At 32.6% G+C, this 21,895-nt stretch overlaps 1 protein-coding gene across 3 annotated transcripts in view; it reads left to right on the forward strand.

Moving 5' to 3' along the window:
• The first annotated feature begins 7,326 nt into the window (after positions 1-7,326).
• LOC135139325 (tripartite motif-containing protein 2-like) overlaps positions 7,327-21,895 on the forward strand; it is an 80,642-nt gene continuing 66,073 nt past the window's right edge. The window contains exons 1-2 of one of the 3 annotated variants that reach the window (XM_064069525.1): positions 7,327-7,440; positions 7,990-8,086. In XM_064069525.1, the coding sequence (XP_063925595.1) occupies positions 8,067-8,086 (20 nt within the window). In that variant the 5' untranslated portion in view covers positions 7,327-7,440; positions 7,990-8,066. Of the gene's footprint in view, positions 7,441-7,604; positions 7,931-7,989; positions 8,087-19,936; positions 20,056-21,895 lie in introns of those variants that run through there. The other 2 variants (XM_064069524.1, XM_064069527.1) reach the window with 2 other exon arrangements.

Below are 21,895 nucleotides of genomic sequence, written 5' to 3' on the forward strand. Positions count from 1 at the left end.
GAAAATAATAGAGGTCTTAAGAGAACCACAGTCATACATGGTGGAAACTAATTTTGGAATCTATCGACGCAACCGATATCATTTAGTTCCAGCTCCTTATTATATTTTACCACCTCCGCTCATTTCGACATTGCCTCAGCCTCAGCCTTCTGAAAATAGTGTCAACATTGATTCAAAATTAATGAATAAAAGTTCCAGAGAAGTCAGCACCAATATCACTACAGGAATTCATAATTCATCTGATAATGTTGTGTCGTCACCTCCATGGTCTGTTCCTCCTCTGCAGCGGTCTACTAGAAATTCAAAGAGGCCTGCTTATTTGAAAGACTACGTAACCTAGCTTAAAAGGGGGGGATGTTGTGTTAGCAGGCTGGAGGGAAAAATAAGTGAATAGAATAACAAGACGAATTGTGAGAGTTGTCAATAAATACATCTTTTCCTCTTAACAACATCTTTTACTGATAAAACACTTGCCCCAGCTAAAAATTTAATTGATAACACGGATCAGTACCCAATGAGCTTTGACAAAGTCGTGGAGTTCATGAACAAAGCAGTAGGTGATGGTGACATTTTAAATCTAACGCGTTCATATACAAAAGATGTTAACGGGGTGCTCACTTTATTGTAGGACGTTTATCCTATCATTCATAAAAAAAGCATTAAAAATAGGTGTAAGAAGGTGCAGAGAAAAATTAAAAAAGCAATGGCAAAAGAGAAAAATGCGAACGATCTGGTTCCCAATTTGTCAGCTTTGCAAGACGAATCGGTTGGTATTGACAAATAAACGCACTTGATAAATAGCATCAAAGCTTTTTTCTTTTTCTCTTTGCGTCTTTTTCTCTTTTTCTTTTTCTCTACATGCCCAATTTTAATCCTCTCATGGATAATAAATCTTTGTCCGATTACTTTGTCAGCACTGTTGCCTACACTAATGTGGCATCTTTGATGGCAAAGTTTGACGATTTGTGTGCTTTTGTTGACACATATAAACCAACGATTATAATGGTGTCCGAAACATGGTTGACTTCTTTTATAACTGATGCGTTAATATCTCTCGATGGATATGCCATTTGCGATCGGATCGGGTTGGAAGGGGTGGCGGTGTTTGTGCCTACATTTCTGATCTGGTCCTCGAGAATTTCACGGTTACGCCCCTTGCTGGAAACACTAGTGGTATTGATTCTCTCTTCTTAAAAGTGGCTAACAGTAGCATAACTTTTGCTCTAGGATGTGTGTATAGACCATCGTCATCTCTTTTAAAAGATGATATAACTCTTTTCAATCAGATTTGCAATATATCGAATTCATATGACAAAGTGTATATTTTCGGAGATTTAAACCTCCCAAATGTGGACTGGCCCATTAGTGGCAGTCGTCCCTATTCTTCTTCCTCTCAACTTTTGGTGGATTTGCTGCTTAATAGTCATCTTGATCAATTGATCACGCAGCCAACAAGGTTCAGGTCGAACCAAAAACCATCTGTGGTGGATTTAGTTATAACGTCTGATGACAGTTCAATCTCGAACTTGGAATATTTGAATCCAATTGGTAAATCGGATCATTTAGTTTTAATGATGGATTTACAAGTTTGTTACACACGTCGGAGGAGAACTATCACGCTTGAACGGAAGATGATAGATTTTGAAGTCCTGAATAAGCACTTAGGGAAGCTAGATTGGAATTGTCTTCTTTCGGATTTGTCGATAAGCAACAATTGGGATTGCTTTAAAGCAACACTAGTTCCACGTTTAAATGATATTCATCAAAACCATGGATTAACGGGAGAATTTTAAACCGAAACGAGTTACAATGCTCACAGGGCTTTTTCTAACCATCTTTCGACTGTCATCAGAGAGGCTAGACTTGATTATGAGAAGCGTATTGCAGAGAATAAGGACACCAAAACTCTTTTTAAGTATATTCGCATTACTTTATCAGGTCCAGTTAAAACAGTTAAGGTTAAAGATGCGGCAGGCATGGTTAATGAGAACAGTTACACCGTTGCTGACATATTTGCCGATTCCTTTGCCAAAGTGTTTACTGTGGAACCTCTTTTTGGGATGCCTAATTTATCTAGCGTTTGTAATTCGAATAGTATCACTGATATAAAATTCTCTGCGGACGCGGTGTCAGAGAAGCTCAGAAAGTTGAAAGTTATTAAATCTCCAGGTCCTGATCTTATTTCCGCCTGCGTTTTAAAGAACTGTGCAGCCTCTCTTTCCACTCCGCTTTCTATTCTAATGGCGCAATCATTCATGCAATCTAGACTTCCCCCCGACTGGAAAACCGCGTTTGTCAAACCATTTTACAAGAACAAGGGTGATAAGTTTGATGCATCAAACTATAGGTCAGTGAGTTTGACATCGCTCGTGGTCAAGATCATGGAATCCATTATCTATGACCATTTAGTCAAGTTTCTTATAAATTACAATCTAATTCCACCCGAACAGCATGGCTTCTTACCTGGGAAATCTGTTCAATTGAATCTTTTGTGCTGTTTGTCAGACTGGACTAGGTATATCGATCTGGGTCGCCCCGTAGATATTTTATATCTCGATTTTTCAAAAGCGTTTGATAAGGTTCCGGAACACAGGTTTCTTCACAAATTGCAACATCTTGGTATACGAGGAAAACTTCTTGGGTGGATAGATTCTTTTCTGAGCGATAGAACATTTCGAGTCAAAGTCAGTGATGGACTTAGTAGATCTGTCGATGTTGCGAGTGGGGTGCCCCAGGGCTCTGTGCTTGGCCCGCTACTCTTTGTCCCTTATACTGCCGATATCAAAAACATCGTAACCTCGCCTTTTGTGATGTTCGCAGATGACATCAAGCTTTACAGCAGTAGTGCGAATTATAGGGATTTAGAACGAGATCTTCGAGCAATATATGACTGGACTCATGATTGGTTGTTACCTTTGAATTTAGACAAGTGCAAAGTCCTACACCTTGGGAATAATAACCCCAAACATGTTTATTTCGTTGACAACTTACTTCTTTCATGTACAGATTCGCACGTTGATTTGGGTGTTGTTGTCACCTCCAATTTGTCATGGACTGAGCACATCCAGCGAGTTGCGAGTAAAGCAAATAAAATGCTCTTTCTTCTGACTAAAACATTTTCCAAAGCTAGTCCATTAGTCTTTTCTAAACTTTTCAAAACATATGTGCGGCCTTTGCTAGAGTTTGCTAATGGTGTCTGGTCTCCCATACTTCAAAAAGACATTTTGTGCTTGGAATCCATTCAGCGTCGAGCAACCAGATTTCCGTTCGACATAAATCGGCCTCCTTACTGCGAACGGCTTAGACTAATGCATCTCTGCCCTCTTTCAGACAGGCGCAAACGAGGTGATCTAATCATTACTTATCAGGCCTTGAGTAATAGTTTTTCCCCAATGAGGCATCTCTTCCCTCTCAATACCTCAGACCGCACCAGAGGGCATCCTCTAAAGTTGCGTAAGTTGAAGTTTTGCACTTTAGCTCGCCAAAAATTTTTAACGAATAGGGGTGTTTGACAGTTGGAACGCGTTACCCAAGGATATAGTGCTAGCTTCATCTGTTGTAAGTTTTAAATCGAAATATGATACATATTGTGCGACAAAAAATCTCTAAGTAATACTGAAGATAAAGCCACTACTCAATTTGTCGCGGGCATAACAGGCATAGCCTCTGCCCGATCGAGTCCTTAATAATAATAATAATAATTTTGTTTTTTCTATATTAAATTCTAAGTCTACCTCTTCTGCTTGTCTCATTAGCCTTGCTGTTATCGTTTCTAATTCCTTTCTATTCCTAGCTAGTAGGACTAAATCGTCTGCGTAGGCTAGACATTGATGGTTCTGTTGAATAGTTCCTCTTTTTATCACTTTTCCTTATAATATTCTCTAGAACCAAATTGAATAGAGTTGTTAACAACGGATCACCTTGTCTGAGTCCTTCAGTCCTTAACATTGAAACGTCGCTTGTTTTTCCTTTTACTTTTACTCTGCTTATTGTTGTTTTTCAATGTCATTTTTATTAGATTTATTAGTTTTTCGAGAATATCTAGTTCTCTCAATAACTCAATATGTTTATTAACTTCGTCCTGTTCACCGTATCGTAAGCTCTTTTAAAGTCCACGAAGAGTAAATGAGTAGGAATTTCATATTCGTATGATTTGTTTCAACATAAATATTTGTTCGATTGCCTCTCTTCCTTTTCTAAAGCCTCCTTGATATTCTCCTAGAGCTTCTTCCATATATGCTTCAAATCTTCTTTTCATTATCGATGCCAGTGGTTTGTACGTAACATCTAATAACGCAATCCCAGGATAATTTTCCCAGCTTCTTCTGTCACCTTTTTTAAAGAACGGCGTTATTAGTGCTTCTTTCCAGATATCCGGCATTTCTTCCGTTTCCCACATTTGCTTTATTACCAGCTGGATATCGTCTTTCAATTTTTCACCTCCATATTTTAGGTTTTCTTTTGTAGTTCCTTTTCTCCCGGGCTTTTGTTATCATCTGATTTATGATCTCCTCTATCTATTCTCTTGTTGGCATTGCTATACTTTCATTACTTAAAGTTCTTTTTTTTTGTGTTTGTTTTTGCTCTTCTCTCTGACCTCCTCTGATTTGGCTATTTAATATTTGTTCGAAGAACTGTTTCCATCTTTTTAATTTTCCTTCATCGTCGCCTGTTAAGTTGCCTTCTATATCTTTTATATATTACGTAGATTCGTATTTTGTTGACTTTACGTTTTGTATGTCTTTATAAAAGTTTCTTATCTCTTTCTTCTGGTATGCTTCCTTTATAGTTTTTATTTGTTTTTCTAAAAAGTCCTTTTTTTCCTGGGACATATTTGCTTAACTATCTTTCTTTGACTATTATAATTCCTTGTATTTTCTTCGTTTCTTATCTCCAACATTTTCATTCTGAGTAACTTTTTATGTTTTATTTCTGCTTCGCATTCTTCGTCTAACCATTCTTTCCTTTGTCTTGCTTTTGTTTTACTCACATGTCTTTTTATCGCTTCTGTTACTATTCGCTCTATATTGTTCTATTTGGTATTTATACCTTTTTCTCTTGAAAGATCTTGCTTTTCGACGTTTCTTTCTATATCTGCTTCATATTTTGTTTTGATTTCCTTTGCTTGCAATTCTTCTGTATTATACCTCACTTCGTGATTCCGCCTGTGTTCTTTGTTTTCCCCTTTCCATTGCTTTAGCTTTGCCCTTACCAAAAAGTGGTCTGAATCTGTGTCGGCCCCTCGACAGGTTTTCACTGATGTTATTAACCTAGAGCGTTTTTCTTGGATCAGTACGTGATCAATATGGTTTGTTTCTTGCCTTCCTGGAATGATCCATGTTCCCTTCGTTGAAATTGCGTACCTACTTACTATTTTCATATTTGTTTCTATAGCCAATTCGATTAATGTTAGACCATTGTTGTTTGATTTTTCATGCTTGCTGTGTTTTCATACTATTTCTTTATATAATTCTTCTCTCCCTACTTTTGCATTTGTGTCTCCCATTATAATGATGATATCTCTTTTTGGTATTTTGTCGATAACGCTGTCCATTTCTTCATAGAATGCATCCTTTACATCATCATATTTAGAACGAATATATTTTGGTTTTGTCCTTTTACCCTTATCCTACAAATCCTATCTGATATCTGCATAAAGTCTATTATTTTTCCTTTAAGCCTCTGCCCCACTATAAAATCTGTCCCAAACTGTCTGGTTGCGCCTTCACTTTTAAACAGATTGTACTTGTCAATTTCTTGTATTCCGTTACCTGCCAGATGTGTTTCTTGTAAAGCTATTAATTCTATTTTATATCTTTTAATTTTTTTTTTTAATTTAATTTAAGGTTTTTGATAGCTTCTTCTTCAAAAATACCCCCTACATTCCATGTTCCTATGAGTATATTTTTGTTTTTGTTTTATTCTTCTATACTTTATTTCTCTTCTTTTATTTTTTTGCTTGTTACCATATTCATTGCCGTATTCATTGCCTGCTCCATTTCTTTTGTTGCTGACTTGAGTGTTTTCATTCGTTAGTTTTTTTTTAATTTTAAGCTGCTTGCTTCGTTTTTATCAGGTTTTCTTTTTCGTTGTCCCATTTCCACTCTTCAGTTCCTATCAACAGTTTTTTATACCTTATTTTAATGACTTGCCCGTTTTCTGTTTCTTTTTTTACTCTTATTATAATTTGCTTTTGTATTTCTCTATCTTTTTTCGATAAATCATTTTAAATACATATCTTTTCCCCTGTTTTCGTACCTAATTTGTTTTTGTTCCGCATTACCTTTATCTTGTCGTCATATTTTGCCAATCTGATCAGCATGTTTTTCCCCTAGCTTCGCTACACTCTTAATTAATCCATTTATAGTTTTCTTGATTTTTCTATTTTCTTCTTCTAGTTTCTTATTTTCCGCTCTAAGCTCTTGCATTTCTTCCTTGTATTCTCTTTATTCCTTTCTCGTTTTTTAAATTTCAGTGGACATTTCGTTTATAGTGTTACCCATGCTTTGTATCATTTTCATTAACTCTTCTATATTATCTTCTAGTTTACGTTGATTCCTTAATGGCGTTTTGTTACTTTTTGCGTGGATCGAATTCCCCAATCGCACAAAAAAACACGTGTTAAATATGGTCGAAAACATACAATATCGTTCGGTACGCACGTCACTTTGAGAGGCGTTTCCGAGTAGAAACGAAAAAAAAATAAATCGTGAATACTGCGAATTATTTACTATTTTAGAATTTGCAAATGAGAATCTTTCCAATTTAAATGATATTTAAAAACTTTGACTTGAATAAAGTCGCTTATTTTTTCAATGTAATACAGGAAAAATAAAATTTATAATAATGCTTACCGCGTGGTTACACCTCTGATTGCACCTATACCAGACAGAAAACAAGTGACGTATCTCAGCCAGATCAGTCTGCTATACTACCAACCCCCTTACCAGATTACTATCCATAAATTCCCTAGATGAGCTACCGAACTACCAGCAAGGGATCTAAAGTTACACATGGTTGCCTATATGTACCGACTTTCTTAATTCATTTTATAGGATTTATCCGGAGAATTGTTACTTTTATGTTTTCTCGACGTTTCATGACCTTTTTATTGGATCGAATGTCAGATTTCATAGGTATTTTAGGAATATCGTGTAGATGGTAAAACTCTAATCAAAAATCGTCTGATCATTGAAGAAAGATCCTTAATTTTCATTTGTAAGAATCTGAGTTTAAACAAATTGTACTAAAAATTTTGTATTTTCTTTCAAACAAGTAATTGCTACCTATACGTTCTGCAACCAGTAATACACAAGAATAAGGCGGACCAACAACTACACTCGTTACCAGCTTCATTTTTGCCACAAATATTATTTTTGTTGTGTGTGTAAAAAGTTAAAGGACATTTGTAGCAATGATATGTGACTATACCTTCCTCAGGTGAGTTTAATTAATAATCGACCATCGACAAGAGCTTTTGAGGTTATGTCATGCAACAACAAAAAAATTGTTATTAAATAATGTAATACATATTATTTAACTGTAAAAACAATGGTGTGTTAAAGCGTAAGCAGCTGCAACTCCACTCATCTTTCGAACAATGAGGTCAAACAGTCGTTATCTCGCTGAAAACAGCACAGTGCAGTTCAAGATTTAAATATAAACAACACGGGGCCAGAATAGCCCTACTTCCTGTTTCGTGTGTAAATACTATAAACATGACGAAATCCAACCCAATTTCCGTGTTTGGCTCATGCACGCGGTAATTTTGTACGAAATGTTTGTTTGGGGATGGCGCCACTGCGGGGGTGCGCTTCAGACTAGGTCGCGAATTATTGATTCTTCGGCTCTCAGCTGCTCTTTGTGTTTAGAAGTTGAGGCAACAACACAACAGTGAACAGCTGAAAGCATTGTTAGTCATTACACGTCTGTACGTCCGTGTGTGGTCTTGAGGTGGTTGTGTTGCTGATATTATTGTTTTGTTCGTAGCACCGAGGCTTGGATCTGAACACTGGTCCTCTGGAATATGTGATTGATCAGAGGGAGGTGGTTGAAGACTTTACTGAATGTTTTGTTGCAGTCGATTGTGAGTATCGGATTTTTATAGTGTAGAATATGTTCTTCTTACGTGACATATTTTTACTCGAAACGGGATTAAAGAATTTGTTTTAGTCTGTTACGCATTCCACGATTATTTGTTATGTAGTTATTAATAATTAATTGGAAATTAAACGTTCTAAACGTATATGTTAATGCGCATTCGCCTTGATGGTTTTTTAATTTATATTTTCAAGAATTTGACCATGAAATTAGGGCCATTTTGTACGTGCAGCAACCACATGGCGAGAACGTACACGTAGGTACATACGTCGTATGTACGTGAAGTATCCCTAAAAAATCAAAAAACTATTAACACTATCCGAAGTATTTATTTATTTGTTGTTGTTATTTCGCCAGTTAATTTTACAACAATCCATGTTTTGTACAACAATTAATTCAAAATTAAATCTGGTTTTTTGCGTTATAAAGGGGACGTAGTAACTAATAAATTGAAATACAAACCCTAATTTTTGTTTGCATATTTACATACTATATATATTTCTAAAACAAATTAATACTTGTGAAATTTTCTTTCACACAAATTTTCTTTTCTTTCGTGACACATTGTCCACGCATGTCTATTACGTTTATACTTTACGTGCACATTCAGATAAACGTTTTACCTGGAAATGGCAAATTTCCAATAGATTCGAATTAAATCGACGTAAATACGCGCAGTAAATAATTGAAGACGTGATATTTATTTATAAAATAGTATGCAAGAATTTTTCAGATTTTATGGCTTTCATTAGTATAGTTGGAATTTTTATCTTTTCCTTTCTTATACATACATATGTATCTACGATAAAAACTACTGTGATTTAAATTGAAAAACATCAGTTTTCAATAAATTAGTATGAAAATGGCTTTATTCTCTGTGTGCATCATTCTTCATGGTTTTTATTGTTGACCTTATTTTTAATAACTAGGTCCTTTTCGCAGACAAAAATTTATCCAAAGTTGTTTAGGCACAAACTTCAGTTCTTCAGAAAAAAGTTGCAACCTGTTTGATTTTGTCACTTTTCTGCCTCAAAAATTAATGAATGGGTGAATTTATTTAATTGATGTATGTATTGCTCATCCCCCCTTAAAAATTGATGACTTCACCTAAAAGTTTGCCGAATAAATCCTATCTAAAATGTACAAAATATGGTGAGTCTCTTCTTGTGATTTATCATTCCATTCATATTTTTTGGATTTGCATATACAGGGTGACTCAAAAAAAAAAATCTTGGAGATGTTTTAAAGTTATCATAGGCATGATCACGCCACCCCAAAATTTTTCCGGAAAAATGCTATCTTAAATGTGCATTGTGCAAACTATGATGAGTCTATAATTGTGATTTATCACTGCATAAATATTTTTTGGATTTGCTTATACGGGGTGTGTGAAAAAAATTAATGACTGAGTCAATTTATGTTACTGATTAAATCAAGAATTGCAAAACTGAATACTTTGAAATCTTGACGTTTTGAAATTATTGTAAACATGGTAACTTTTTAATGAAAATGTATCTGTTTATCAACCCCACAAAAATAAAAAAAAAAAAAAATTGCCGAATAAATTCTTTCGCAAACGTGCAAAATATGAACAGATTTTTAATCATTACATTCATATTTTTTAGATTTACTTAAATAGGTGAGTCAAAAATATTAATGAATCAGTCAATTTATTATTGATCAAATTAAGAACGAGCCACCCCATTTTCTGGAAAATGTGAGAATACGTTCGTCTTTATAACAATAAAATAATGATAAGGTAAAAATTATAATAACATTCAGAATATTTAGTTCAATGGAGGCTTATGAATAATTTTAGTCATGTTTTGGGGCGATAAACTCATTCAAATCAAACAAATGTCTACGTGACATTCTTCCGATGTAATGTATTCCCCTTGATAATGTGCTGTAAATACATTTTTGCACTCATAACCTTTTTGATGACCTTGGCGCATTCAACAGTATGCGGGACGTCGAACATCACGCACAGATGCGTTTTGCTATGACGTCGTTGTTTATAAATAAAGCTGGGGAGTCGAAATTTAATTATTCAAACTTTGGTTGTGTGAAGCTAATTTCCGCAACTCTGACAGTGTGCACAGTATCTTCCATAAATAATTCTTCATTTGCATTTTCTTTAACAAAATTCCTAGACAACAAATCTGCAGTATACGTGTATCTTCCAGGTAAATATTTAATATTAATATCATTCAACTATATTACAATACTTCCTTTGCGTACGCCCCGGCAAGTAAAAAAGGCAAAATGTAAGCCCCGTTTGAGAGCCAAAAGAGTGGAATTTAATTGCAGAATCGTTATTATTTCTCTACAAGAAATTACCACGTAAGACATATTTTTGAGTATCGTGTTATTCAAAAAACACTATGTATATTAAGAAAAAACCCATACCTGCCCTGATCTAAATAGTAATGAAGTTTTTTTAATTCGTTAGCCGACCTAGGGGCGGAGCCTAATTGCAAAATCCATATTTCCTTACAAAAATTTACCATTTTAAAAACATTTTAAGTTTCTAAGAATAAAAAAATCATCACAATTGGGATGGGGTGGGTGGGCGGGGTTTATATTTTCTCTTTTTTTTCTTAATATACATAGTATTATTTGAACAACACGATACTCAAAAAAATGTTTTTAATTTCCTGTAATGAAATAAATATTTTGCAGTTACGCTCCGCCCCCTTGGTTCTCGACGAATAAAAAATCATCACAATTGAGCTAGGGCGGGAAAATTTGTATAAGGAAATATCGATTTTGCAATTAGACTCCGCCCCATAACTGCAAAATCTATATTTCCTTTGTACAAATGTACCATTTTAACCATGTTTTAAGTTTCTTGTTGCGAAAAAATGGCTACGTATATTAAGAACAAAAAAGGCAAAAAAAAACTGTGATAGGACATCGTTTTAAAAGACTAGCGGAAAGAGAAATATTCACAGACAGCGAATCTGAGGTCATTTTTGCTTTTTTTTGGAAATAACGGAGATGAACTAAAGAATAATTTTTTAAAATTGTCAAAAAATGCTAAATGGAACCTAATCAAAAGAAAAATGGGTACACGTATGGATAACTTTTTATCAGTTGTGATCATTTTTGTTAATCTCTTCAAGTAACCCAGAAAAAAATATTTTCCAAAAATTTTCAAAAAAAAAGTAAAATTAGTTGTATGGAAAAGAAAAAATTGGAAATTTTTCATATAATTATCTTTGATAAAAAAGGAGTAAAAGGAAGATGATTTGCAAAATATTGTTGGAAAGGGAAAAATGACTGGCCTATAAAAACGGAATAATAATTTTCAAGTTTTTCAAAAAAAAAAAAAAAAATTGTAAAAAGGCGTCGATTCAAAATAAAAAAGACTAGCCTAAGGAAGAATATTCAAAGAGCGAATCAGATTATTTTTGCTTTTTTTGGAAATACTTAACAGAGGCGAATTAAAAACTAAAAATTTTCAAAAACTGTCTAATCAGACTCTGTTCAAGAGAAAAACGTGCAGACATATGGATAACTTGTTGTTATTTGTGGTCATTTTTGTTCATTTGTTCAAATAATCCGGAAAAACAAAAATATATTTTTTAAAAATTTACCAAAGAAAAAAACGTTTGCCGCATTTAAAGGAGGTGTAGACAAAAGTTGATTACTACAGAAATGTACCATTTTAGACATGTTTTAAGTTTCTTGTTGTCGAAATAAGTCTACACATTTTAAAACAAAAAAGCAAAATGTAAGCCCGCCCACCCGCCCCATCTCAATTGTGATGATTTTTTTTATTCGTCGTGAGCCAAGAGGGCGAAGCTTAACTGCAAAATCCTTGTTTGTCTAGGAGAAATTATAAACTTCTTTTTGTTCAAAGAATACCACACCCGCCCCGATCTCAATTCTCAATTGTGATGAATTTTTTATTCGTTGTGAGATCGAGGAGCGAGACCTAAACTGACTAAAGGTTTATGGTCACTCAAAACTGTTACTTTCATTCATGACCAAACAGTATCATTTTTTAACAAGTCTCTTAGTGGTTCTATTAAGGAAGCTAAATTAAGAATACAATCTCTAAGATAATTTATTAATCCCAAAATTCTTTGTAGTTCTTTTTTGTTGGTATAATTTTTAAAATTTATTATGACATTTGTTTTACTCGGATCAACTGTTACACCTTGCCCATTAAATATGAAGCCTAGATATTTAACTTCATTTGTACAATATTTCAATTTTCAGGATTAAATTTTACATTAAACTGCATAGCTCTATCTAGTACCTGCTTTAAAATTTAACTTTTGAAAAACTTTGGTCCAAAAGGTGTACTAAATTTGCTAATAGATTCTTGTGTCAGTCCCACATGCCAAAATCCATCTTTGATATCTAAAAGTGAAAATAATTTTTTATGAGCTAATTTTGGTTTATGTCATCCAGAGTGGGAATTTCATAAAAGTCTCTCAGTATAAATTCATTTAGTTCTTTAGAATTCAAACAAATTCGTAATGATTTGTCTAGCTTTTCAACAACAACTATCTTGTTGACCCATTCAGATGTTTCATTATTTATTTTGCTAATAATAATCCCATTTTCAGCAAGTAAATTTAAACTTTTTTCTAAACGATCTCTAATTGCTGCAGGAACTCTTGTTGCCAAATTAGCTTTTTTTAGATGTTTTCAATAGAAAAAGATCCTAAACCATCAAAAATGTCTTTATTCATATTAATGAAATCATTTTTTGAATCTACTTCCTCATTTAAATCAACTCGTTTAATTAAATTGAAATCAATACAACTTTTTAAACCCAAGATTGGAATTGTTTGATTATCATTTATGATAACAAACTGAGTTCTAATAGCTTTTTTGTTGACTTTGCAAATGACAGTTTTTGTCCCAACAGGTATTAATTGGGTTTCTCCAAAAGCCTCTAATGTTAAATGCATTAGTTCCTTCTAATCTAATCTTATGTTTTATTTTGCAATAAGATTTAAGTGGCAAAATATTAACTTCAGCAGCAGTATCTAACTTTAAATTATATCACTCATTGGTTGGTCCAAGTATTTGTTACGTACGTCGTTACCGATACCTTCTACAAGTCACTAACTTTAATTAAATTTAACACCATTTATATCAATCAATTTAAACCAATTCTTAATACTGTCTATACCAATAGACCTAATTTTCAATCAAACAAGTTACTACTTTACCAAAATGTGGTAAAAACTAAGTGAATCGTAGGAAATTTTTCCAGATGTCGTCATTGATTTTCTAGGGGAATCAGTAGATATCATTTTATTGTCACTAAGTCAATATTTATGTGCTTATCAAGTTAAATTTAAGCAACATTCCATTGTAAACGTCATGTGAGGTTTATTTGAAATTTTGAAGTAACGTTATCAATTTCTGGGGAGGGACGGGTAGACACATTTTGCACTAGAAATTTAAGATTAAGCGCCTATAGTTTTTCGGAGATTACTTTCTTAAATTAAATTTCATTGTGTATTTTGTTACCTCTTTTTTCGCTAATTTGTACATCCTGTGTCAACCAGAGAATGGTTCTCTAATAAAATAACAATCACTGGTTAAATTAATAATTTTTAAAATCGTTTTGGGAAATATTTTAGGTTGCCCGGTTTTTTTGCCGGTCAGTATATGTTTTGTGTAAAATTTCATGTAGCCAAGTGTGTGGTTTTCTAAAGACTCCACATTATTTAAGATTACAGTATAACCTCTATAATCCGAACCCACGATTATCCGAACATCCAGTAATCCGAAGAGAGGCTAGTTGAAGTCGATATCTCTTTAATCCGAACAAAAACTCTGCAATCCGAACTGAACTTGACAACATGCAAAAATGACTCAAGATCTTCCTTCTGGACGTGTTGTATTAAATTTTTTGAAATTTTAAAAAAATTTGATATTTCAATGCCCTATCTACAAGAAAAAGTATAGTTAAATTTAGGAAATCATCGAAAATGGATCGAAATTTGCTAGTACTTTGGCAAATGATCTACTCTTCTAATAAGAAAAGGTACTAGCCCCGCCCACCCACCCTTTATTTTCTTAGAAGAGTGGGTCATCTGCCAAAATCAGTCTTATTTTAACAAGTACTAGCCCCGCCCACCCACCCTTACGTCTTTAGAGGATATGTCATTTGCAAAAATCAGTCTCATACTTGCCAAGATAAGACTGATTTTGGTAGATGACCTATTCTTTATTGTCTTATAAGAGTAGGTCATTGGCCAAAATGAGTCTTATTTTGGCAAATACTAGCCCCACCCACCCGCCCTTTGTTTTCTTAGAGAGTAGATCATTTGCCAAAATCAGTTTTATCACAGCGAGTACTACTAAATTTTTCAGTTTTTCGATTTTTGAACTTTCGAATTTTTCAATTTCTCCCTTTTTAAATTTTCAATTTGTTGATCTGTTTTGATTTCTCTGGGCAACTGAAAAAAACTTTCGATTTTTTAATTTTACAATTTTGGCAGTTTTCCGAATTATTTGATTTTTAAAAATATCGAGAAAACAGATGTTTATTTTTTTTTAATTTTCGATTTTTGATTTTTTGTCAACGAGTTTTTGGAAGGAAGTAAAAAGTAATTTTGATCAGCGATTGCCATGTTTACCGTAACTTTAAAACATTTGAAAATTTTATTTCAATTTTTCAACTTTTGGATTTTCGATTTTTCAGAATTTCGGTTTGAATAAATTTGTTCTTTAGTAAAAAAATCGAAAAATGATAAATCGTGAAAAGGAAAAGTTTTAACTTGAGAATGTGAAAAATTAAAAATAAAAAAATTCGAAAATTGTAAAGTTAAAACTTAAAAAATCGAAAGATTGGAATTAAAAACTGCAGAATTGTCAAACAAGTTATCAAATGAAATATTCAAAAGATGAAAAATCTAAAAACTAAAAAAAAATGAAAACTGTCATTTGGAATTCGATTTTGTAAGATGTGTTTTTTTTTTCAATTTTTCGATGTTTCAGTTTTTGATTTTCCGATTGAACAGTTGTACAATTTTCCAATTTCTCATTTGTCCAATTTTTCAATTTGTTATTTTTTTTATTTTTAATTTTTTTTATTTTTAGCAGGTACTAGCCCTACCCAGCTTTTATTTTCTTAGAAAAATAAGTCATCTGCCAAAATAAGTGTTATCTTGGCAAGTACTAGCCCCCCGCCCATCTTCCTTTATTTTCTTAGAGGATATGTCATCTGCCAAAATCAGTCTTATCTTGACAAGTACTAGCCCCGCCCACCCACCCTTATTTTTTTTGAGGATATGTTATTTGCAAAAATCAGTCTTATACTTGCGGGATTAGTACCTTTTCTTAGAAGAGTAGCTCATTTGTCAAAATGAGTCTTATTTTGGCAAATACTAGCCCCACCCACCCCCCCCTTTGTTTTCTTAGAGAGTAGATCATTTGCCAAAATCAGTCTTATCGTAGCGAGTACTACTAAATTTGTCAGTTTTTCGATTTTTCAACTTTCGAATTTTTCAATTTCTCACTTTGTAAATTTTCAGTTTTTTGATCTGTCTTTCGATGTTTGATTTCTCTGGGCACCTGAAAAAAAAATTCGATTTTTTAGTTTTACAATTTTGCCAGTTTTCCGATTTCTCAATTAATTGATTTTTAAAAATATCGAGAAAATAGATGTTTATTTTTTTTAATTTTTGATTTTTAATTTTTTGTCCACGTGTTTTTGGAAGGTCATGTTTACCGTAACTTTAAAACATCTGAAAATTTTGTTTGTAATTTTCAATTTTTGAATTTTTCGATTTTTTAAAATTTCGGTTCGAATAAATCTGTTCTTTTAGTTAAAAAATCGAAAAATGATAAATCGTGAAAAGGAATAGTTTTAACTTGAGAACTTGAAAAATTAAAAATCAAAAAATTCCAAAATTGTGAAGTTAAAATTTAAAAAATCAAAAGATTGGAATTAAAAACTGCAAAATTATCAAACAAATTATCAAATGAAATATTCAAAAGATGAAAAAACTAAAAAAAATTAAAACTGGAATTTCGAATTGGATTTTATAAGATTTTTTTTTCAATTTTTCGATATTTCAGTTTTTGATTTTCCGATTAAACAGTTGTACAATTTTCCAATTTCTCATTTTTTCAATTTGTCATTTTTTGATTTTTAAGTTTTTTTATTTTTAGCAAGTACTATCCCCGCCCACCCACCCTTTATTTTCTTAGAAGAGTGGGTCATCTGCCAAAATCAGTCTTATCTTGACAACTACTAGCCCCGCCCACCCACCCTTATTTTCTTAGAGGATAAAAATCAGTCTTATACTTGCCAAGATAAGATTGATTTTGGCAGATAACCTTCTCTTCTAAGAAAAGGTACTAGCCCCACCCACCCACCCTTTATTTTCTTAGAGAGTAGGTTATTTAGCAAGTGCTAGCCCCGCCCACCCGCCCTTTGTTTTTTTAGAGAGTAGATCATCAGAAATCAGAGTTATCGTAACGAGTACTACTAAATTTTTCAGTTTTTCGATTTTTCAACTTTCGAGTTTTTCAATTTCTCGCTTTTTAAATTTTCAATTTGTTGATCTGTCTTTCAATTTTTGATTTCTCTGGGAAACTGAAAAAAACTTTCGATTTTTTAAGTTTACAATTTTGGCAATTTCCGATTTCTCAATTATTTGATTTTTAGAAATATCGAGAAAATATGTAGATGTTTATTTTTTTAAATTTTCGATTTTTGATTTTTTGTCAACGAGTTTTTGGAAGGGAGTAAAAAGTAATTTTGATCAGCGATTGCCATGTTCACCGTAACTTTAAAACATTTCAAAATTTTGTTTCTAATTTTCAATTTTTGGATTTTTCGATTTTTCAGAATTTCAGTTCGAATAAATTTGTTCTTTTTGTTAAAAAATCGAAAAATGACAAATCGTGAAAAGGAAAAATTTTAACTTGAGAACTTGAAAAATTGAAAATCGAAAAATTCCAAAAATGTAAAGTTAAAACTTAAAAAATCAAAAGATTGGAATTAAAAACTGCAAAATTGTCAAACAAATTATTATCAAATGAAATATTCAAAAGATGAAAAATCAAAAAACTAAATAAAAATGAAAACCAGGATTTCGAATTTGATTTTATAAGATTTTTTTTTTATTTTTCGATATTTCAGATTTTGATTTTCTGATTAAACAGTTGTACAATTTTCCGATTTTTCATTTTTTCAATTTGTCATCTTTTGATTTTTAAGTTTTTTTATTTTTAGCTAGTACTAGCCCTACCCACCCAGCCTTTATTTTCTTAGAAGAATAAGTCATCTGCGAAAACCAGTCTTATCTTGGCAAGTACTAGCCCCCCGCCCACCCTCCCGTATTTTCTTAGAGGATATGTCATCTGCCAAAATCAGTCTCATCTTGACAAGTACTAGCCCCGCCCACCCACTCATATTTTCTTTGAGGATATGTCATTCGCAAAAATCAGTCTTATACTTGACAAGATAAGATTGATTTTGGCAGATGACCTTCTCTTCTAAGAAAATAAAGGGTGGGTGGGCGGGGTTAGTACCTTTTCTTAGAAGAGTAGGTCATTTGTCAAAATAAGTCTTATTTTGACAAATACTAGCCTGGCCCACCCGCCGTTTATTTTCTTAGAGGGTAGGTTATTTAACAAGTACTACTATAGTGTAAAATTTCATTTTTGAAAATGTTGTCTAAAAATTCTGAAAAAATTCAGAGATATATCTACAAAGCTATAAGTTGTCTTTTTGATATCCCCATTTGGAAAAACTGATGCATAATTATTTTCTTTTCTTTTCTCAAAACTAAGTTGATTTATAGCGATTTAAAATTTGTGCAGTTTTTTTGTTCCCACACACATAATTTACTGTTGCTTACGCATCCAATTTTACTGCTACGCTACAAATCGGTGCTACTCGCTACTGTAAGATAAGTTTATTTATTTAGATTGTTCAATCGTGTTAACTTTGCCAATTATGTAATACTTTGTAACTTGTGGACGTGTAAATTACAGCAAAAAAAACGCAACAAATTAAAAAACTGTTAATTTATTGTTGTGACTAAATAACTACAATTTGTGTAAAAACAGAGTTTTTGTTCCATATAATAGTGAATACCTTTTTGTGTATCAACTACAAAGAGAAATTCATGAAATTAAAGTGGGATTGGAACCTTGAAAACCAATTTATTTTATACAATTCAGTTTTAAATATAGAAGGTTTTCGTTAAATTCGATTCGGTTCGGTAAACATTTCTGCAAAAATTTGGTAAATATTTATCCGAACGCTGTGCTTTTTCGAGGGAAGTCGTTTGTCATCGTTCCATCGTTCAAACATTGTATGTATATCTTGCACATTTAAAATAGTTTAAGGAGGCAAAAAAGATAACGATTACAAATACGTAATATATGTTTTGATTACTGAAAGGTTTTTGCCAATTACGCTTGATGTAAAAAGTAAATGTCATGCGGTTTGTTAATTCGCAACAAGGAAGAAAAGAAAGAAGTGTTTTCGTTGCATAAATTAAGGCTGAACAACCAGTTATTCGTGAAGTGAAAATTGAATCAAATCACATGTCGCTTGACATAAATTTTTACGACTTTATAATTGAAAGCGTAGACGAACGCTTTATAAATGCTCGAGGATGTTGTACATTGTACTTTAATGTCTTTTGTATAAATGAGTTCAAGTGTCTTGTGTATGAAAACATTTCTATTAATTTTAAGATTGAAGTGGGAACCTTATTGTAAAGTGTGGCATGTTTGCTATATTTAACTTATTCAACATCTTTGTTCTACTGGAACCAAGAATCTATTTATCAGTTGACAACCGATATCCTTGTTATTTTGACTAAAGTTACATTCAATGTAAAGCACCCGGAAGGAAAATTTACATTTGAAGTTTGCGTTTTAAATAAGCGTATCTACAGCCACTTCTTGAAAAGATAATCCAAATCTTGGTGATAATTTATCCCAAAATAATAATACACACGGTGGTAAATAGAGAACCAATGTTTATTATTAATATTTTTCTGAATCATACGTTGTTAATATGAAATTATACTGAATTATATTGAACGTCAATTAATTATTCAGTTGATTCACGTAGCAACCAGGTGCTATTAATGTTTAAAGGTATGAGTCAACAAATCGTTGCGCATTATTTACTTTTTTAATGACCAATGAAAGTTCTTTAAATGGAATTCTACAACTAAACATTTACCTTTTTTGCGTTAAAACAACTTCAACCGTTTTCTCTTTACTGTGGCAAGCTGTACCAAAATGGGTACTAACGAGATTTTAGCTGAAACTTCAGTTTCTTAAAATAACCAGAAACGATACAAAATTAAGCTTTGTACAAAGAAAATATTCCCACGGTGAACGTAGTGTCCATTCTGTTCTTCCATGTGCATCGACAGATAACTTTAGAATGCCAACCTGGTTTATGAAACGACCTCAACTTGGCCATAAAAACATTTTCGCTTGTATTTTCAGAAAACAATACTCATTTCCTGTAAGAACGGTTTTAGATTTTTCTTAAAGAAGACCTTTCCGCACTAGTGACAATGAAATACGCTGCTCCACTGACCACAAAATCGGAGAACACAATGAAGGATGATAGGAATGCTGTTATTAACACACTTATCGCTCTTGGAAATTAAATCAAACAGGTTAACCTGTTCTACTAAAAAAAAAGAAGCGAAGCGGTTTAGACAGCGTGCCGTCGATGCTCGCCAATTGTAATTCCAAACCTACGCAGGTTTCCCATAATGGAGTTCCTGTTTTGGCAAAGAGAATAAAAGCTGATTCTGTGTTCAGTGTAGATGTTGATTGTACATACTCCAGCACGGTTTTGCATGATGTGATATAGGTCTGTGGTGATGTTGCGGAGGGCAGGGCGTTCACCTTTTCTTCGGGCGAAGAAAAAAGTGCGTGCTGCCATTCATGAAACACACGAATGCGCTGGTAGTCGTAATTTTCTACTGTATAGTAAGTACAGTTACTTTATGTAATAGTTCAGACCTGGTTTTGCTCGGGGTTTTGAAAATATTGTTAGATGTTAATCGTTCATACATCGAAAGAATGTCACGTAGAAATTAGTTTGATTTGAATGACTTTATCTTCTCAAAAAGAGGAATCTACCTTAATTTTGTTCATTATTATTAGATTTGTTTATTGTTTAATCCGCTTTTTCTTTAGAGACAGTACGCAACCGTGGCTTGTAAGCTGGAGCGTTGGAATTCATCAGAAGAAATAAATTTTATAAAATTAATCACTCATCCAAATCAAACAAATTTATACGGGATATTCTTCCGATATATAAACATAAACACTTAGTTAAGCGGGATATCAAAAAAACAAAAATCGCAAAATCAAATTTTATGTTTCCAAGAAACGGAATTTGTTGGACTGTACTTCAATGGCTAGGGAAGTCCGAAATAACCTTCCCCAAATTTTTATCGTGTACTTCGATCATTGATTGAAATTTTCGGTCAAATTTACCAGCTTGTTTTTGTCTTGGTTTTGTGCTTTAAATGATTTGCGTGCCATTTCTTACTCTTTATGAACGTCGAGAAGACGCTCGAATCCGCGAAAATGTTTATTTGTATTAATAAAATGTGCCTGAATTTCCCTGCATGTGATAAAACAACCATTACCTAAAAATATAAAATGTTTATACTAAAAGATAATAAAGAAAATATAAAAACAGTTGCGTAAAACAAATCCTGATGTAATTAACGCACATGCAAGATTTTATGACCAATAGGTGATCGTTGTAATTTACACATTGGATATCCCACCAGCAAAAACTAAAATTAATTTTTTCAGGACTTGACAAGTTTTTCTTATTATACATATTATATTCATGTATTGTCGCGTAACCTTAGACATTTATAAGGCGGAAAATATAAAATTAATAAAATTTGCATAATACACAAACATTTTTTATGGCTTTTATTTATAGCTTTATGTAAATAAATCCTTTAAGAGATAACAGGATGTGATTGGTTCATACATTTTTGTTGATTGTTTGGCATTGAAAGTTTCAACTTTGCAACTACAAATACCAGATGATGCCTAGCACTCCAAAAAAATGGTGTAAGTTTATTTACAACGAACCTCCCTCGCTCCTGAACTACGGTCGAACAAATAGCTTCTTCGAAAATTTAGACTATTTTGCGAATTGTATTTCTTATTACAACTTCTGTAACTTAAAATAAAGGTATCGATTTTTAATTTTTCTATTTTTATCGTTTCAGTTTTCCAATTTTTCGATTTTTTGATGTTGCGGTTTCTCGTTTTTTCAATTTTTCGATTCATTTCTTTGACATTTTAATTTTTAGATTTTAACTTTTTTCATGTTTCTATTTTTGTTTTTTAATTTTTTATGTGGACTTCAATTTTTCGATTTCTAAAATTTTTTAATTTTTCAATTTCAGGATTTTTCAATTTTTGGATATTTTAATTTTCCGATTTTTCAATCTTTCAATGTTTCAATATTCAATTTTTTGATTATTTCAATACATAGATTTTTCAATATTTCATTTCTTCATTTTCCAGATTTTTTTTTCGATTTCTGGATGTTTTTATTTTCTGATATTTCCGTTTGACGACTTTTCAATTTTTCGATTTTTCAGTTTTTCAATTTTTGGCGCCTCCAAATTTTCAACTTCTCGATTTCTCGATATTTTGACTTTTTGGCTTTTAGATTTCTCTATTTTGTGATTTTCCCGTTTCTCGATTTCTCGACTTTTCGATTTCCTGAGTCTCGATTTCTCGATTTTTTATTTTTTCAATTTGCCAATATTTGGTTGGCGTTTCTAAATTT

The sequence above is a fragment of the Zophobas morio genome, unplaced genomic scaffold, assembly GCF_036711695.1.
Source record: "Zophobas morio isolate AGI-343-1 ecotype UQ-CSIRO unplaced genomic scaffold, CSIRO_AGI_Zmor_V1 ptg000031l, whole genome shotgun sequence".
In the NCBI taxonomy this organism is placed as follows: Eukaryota; Metazoa; Arthropoda; class Insecta; order Coleoptera; family Tenebrionidae; genus Zophobas; species Zophobas morio.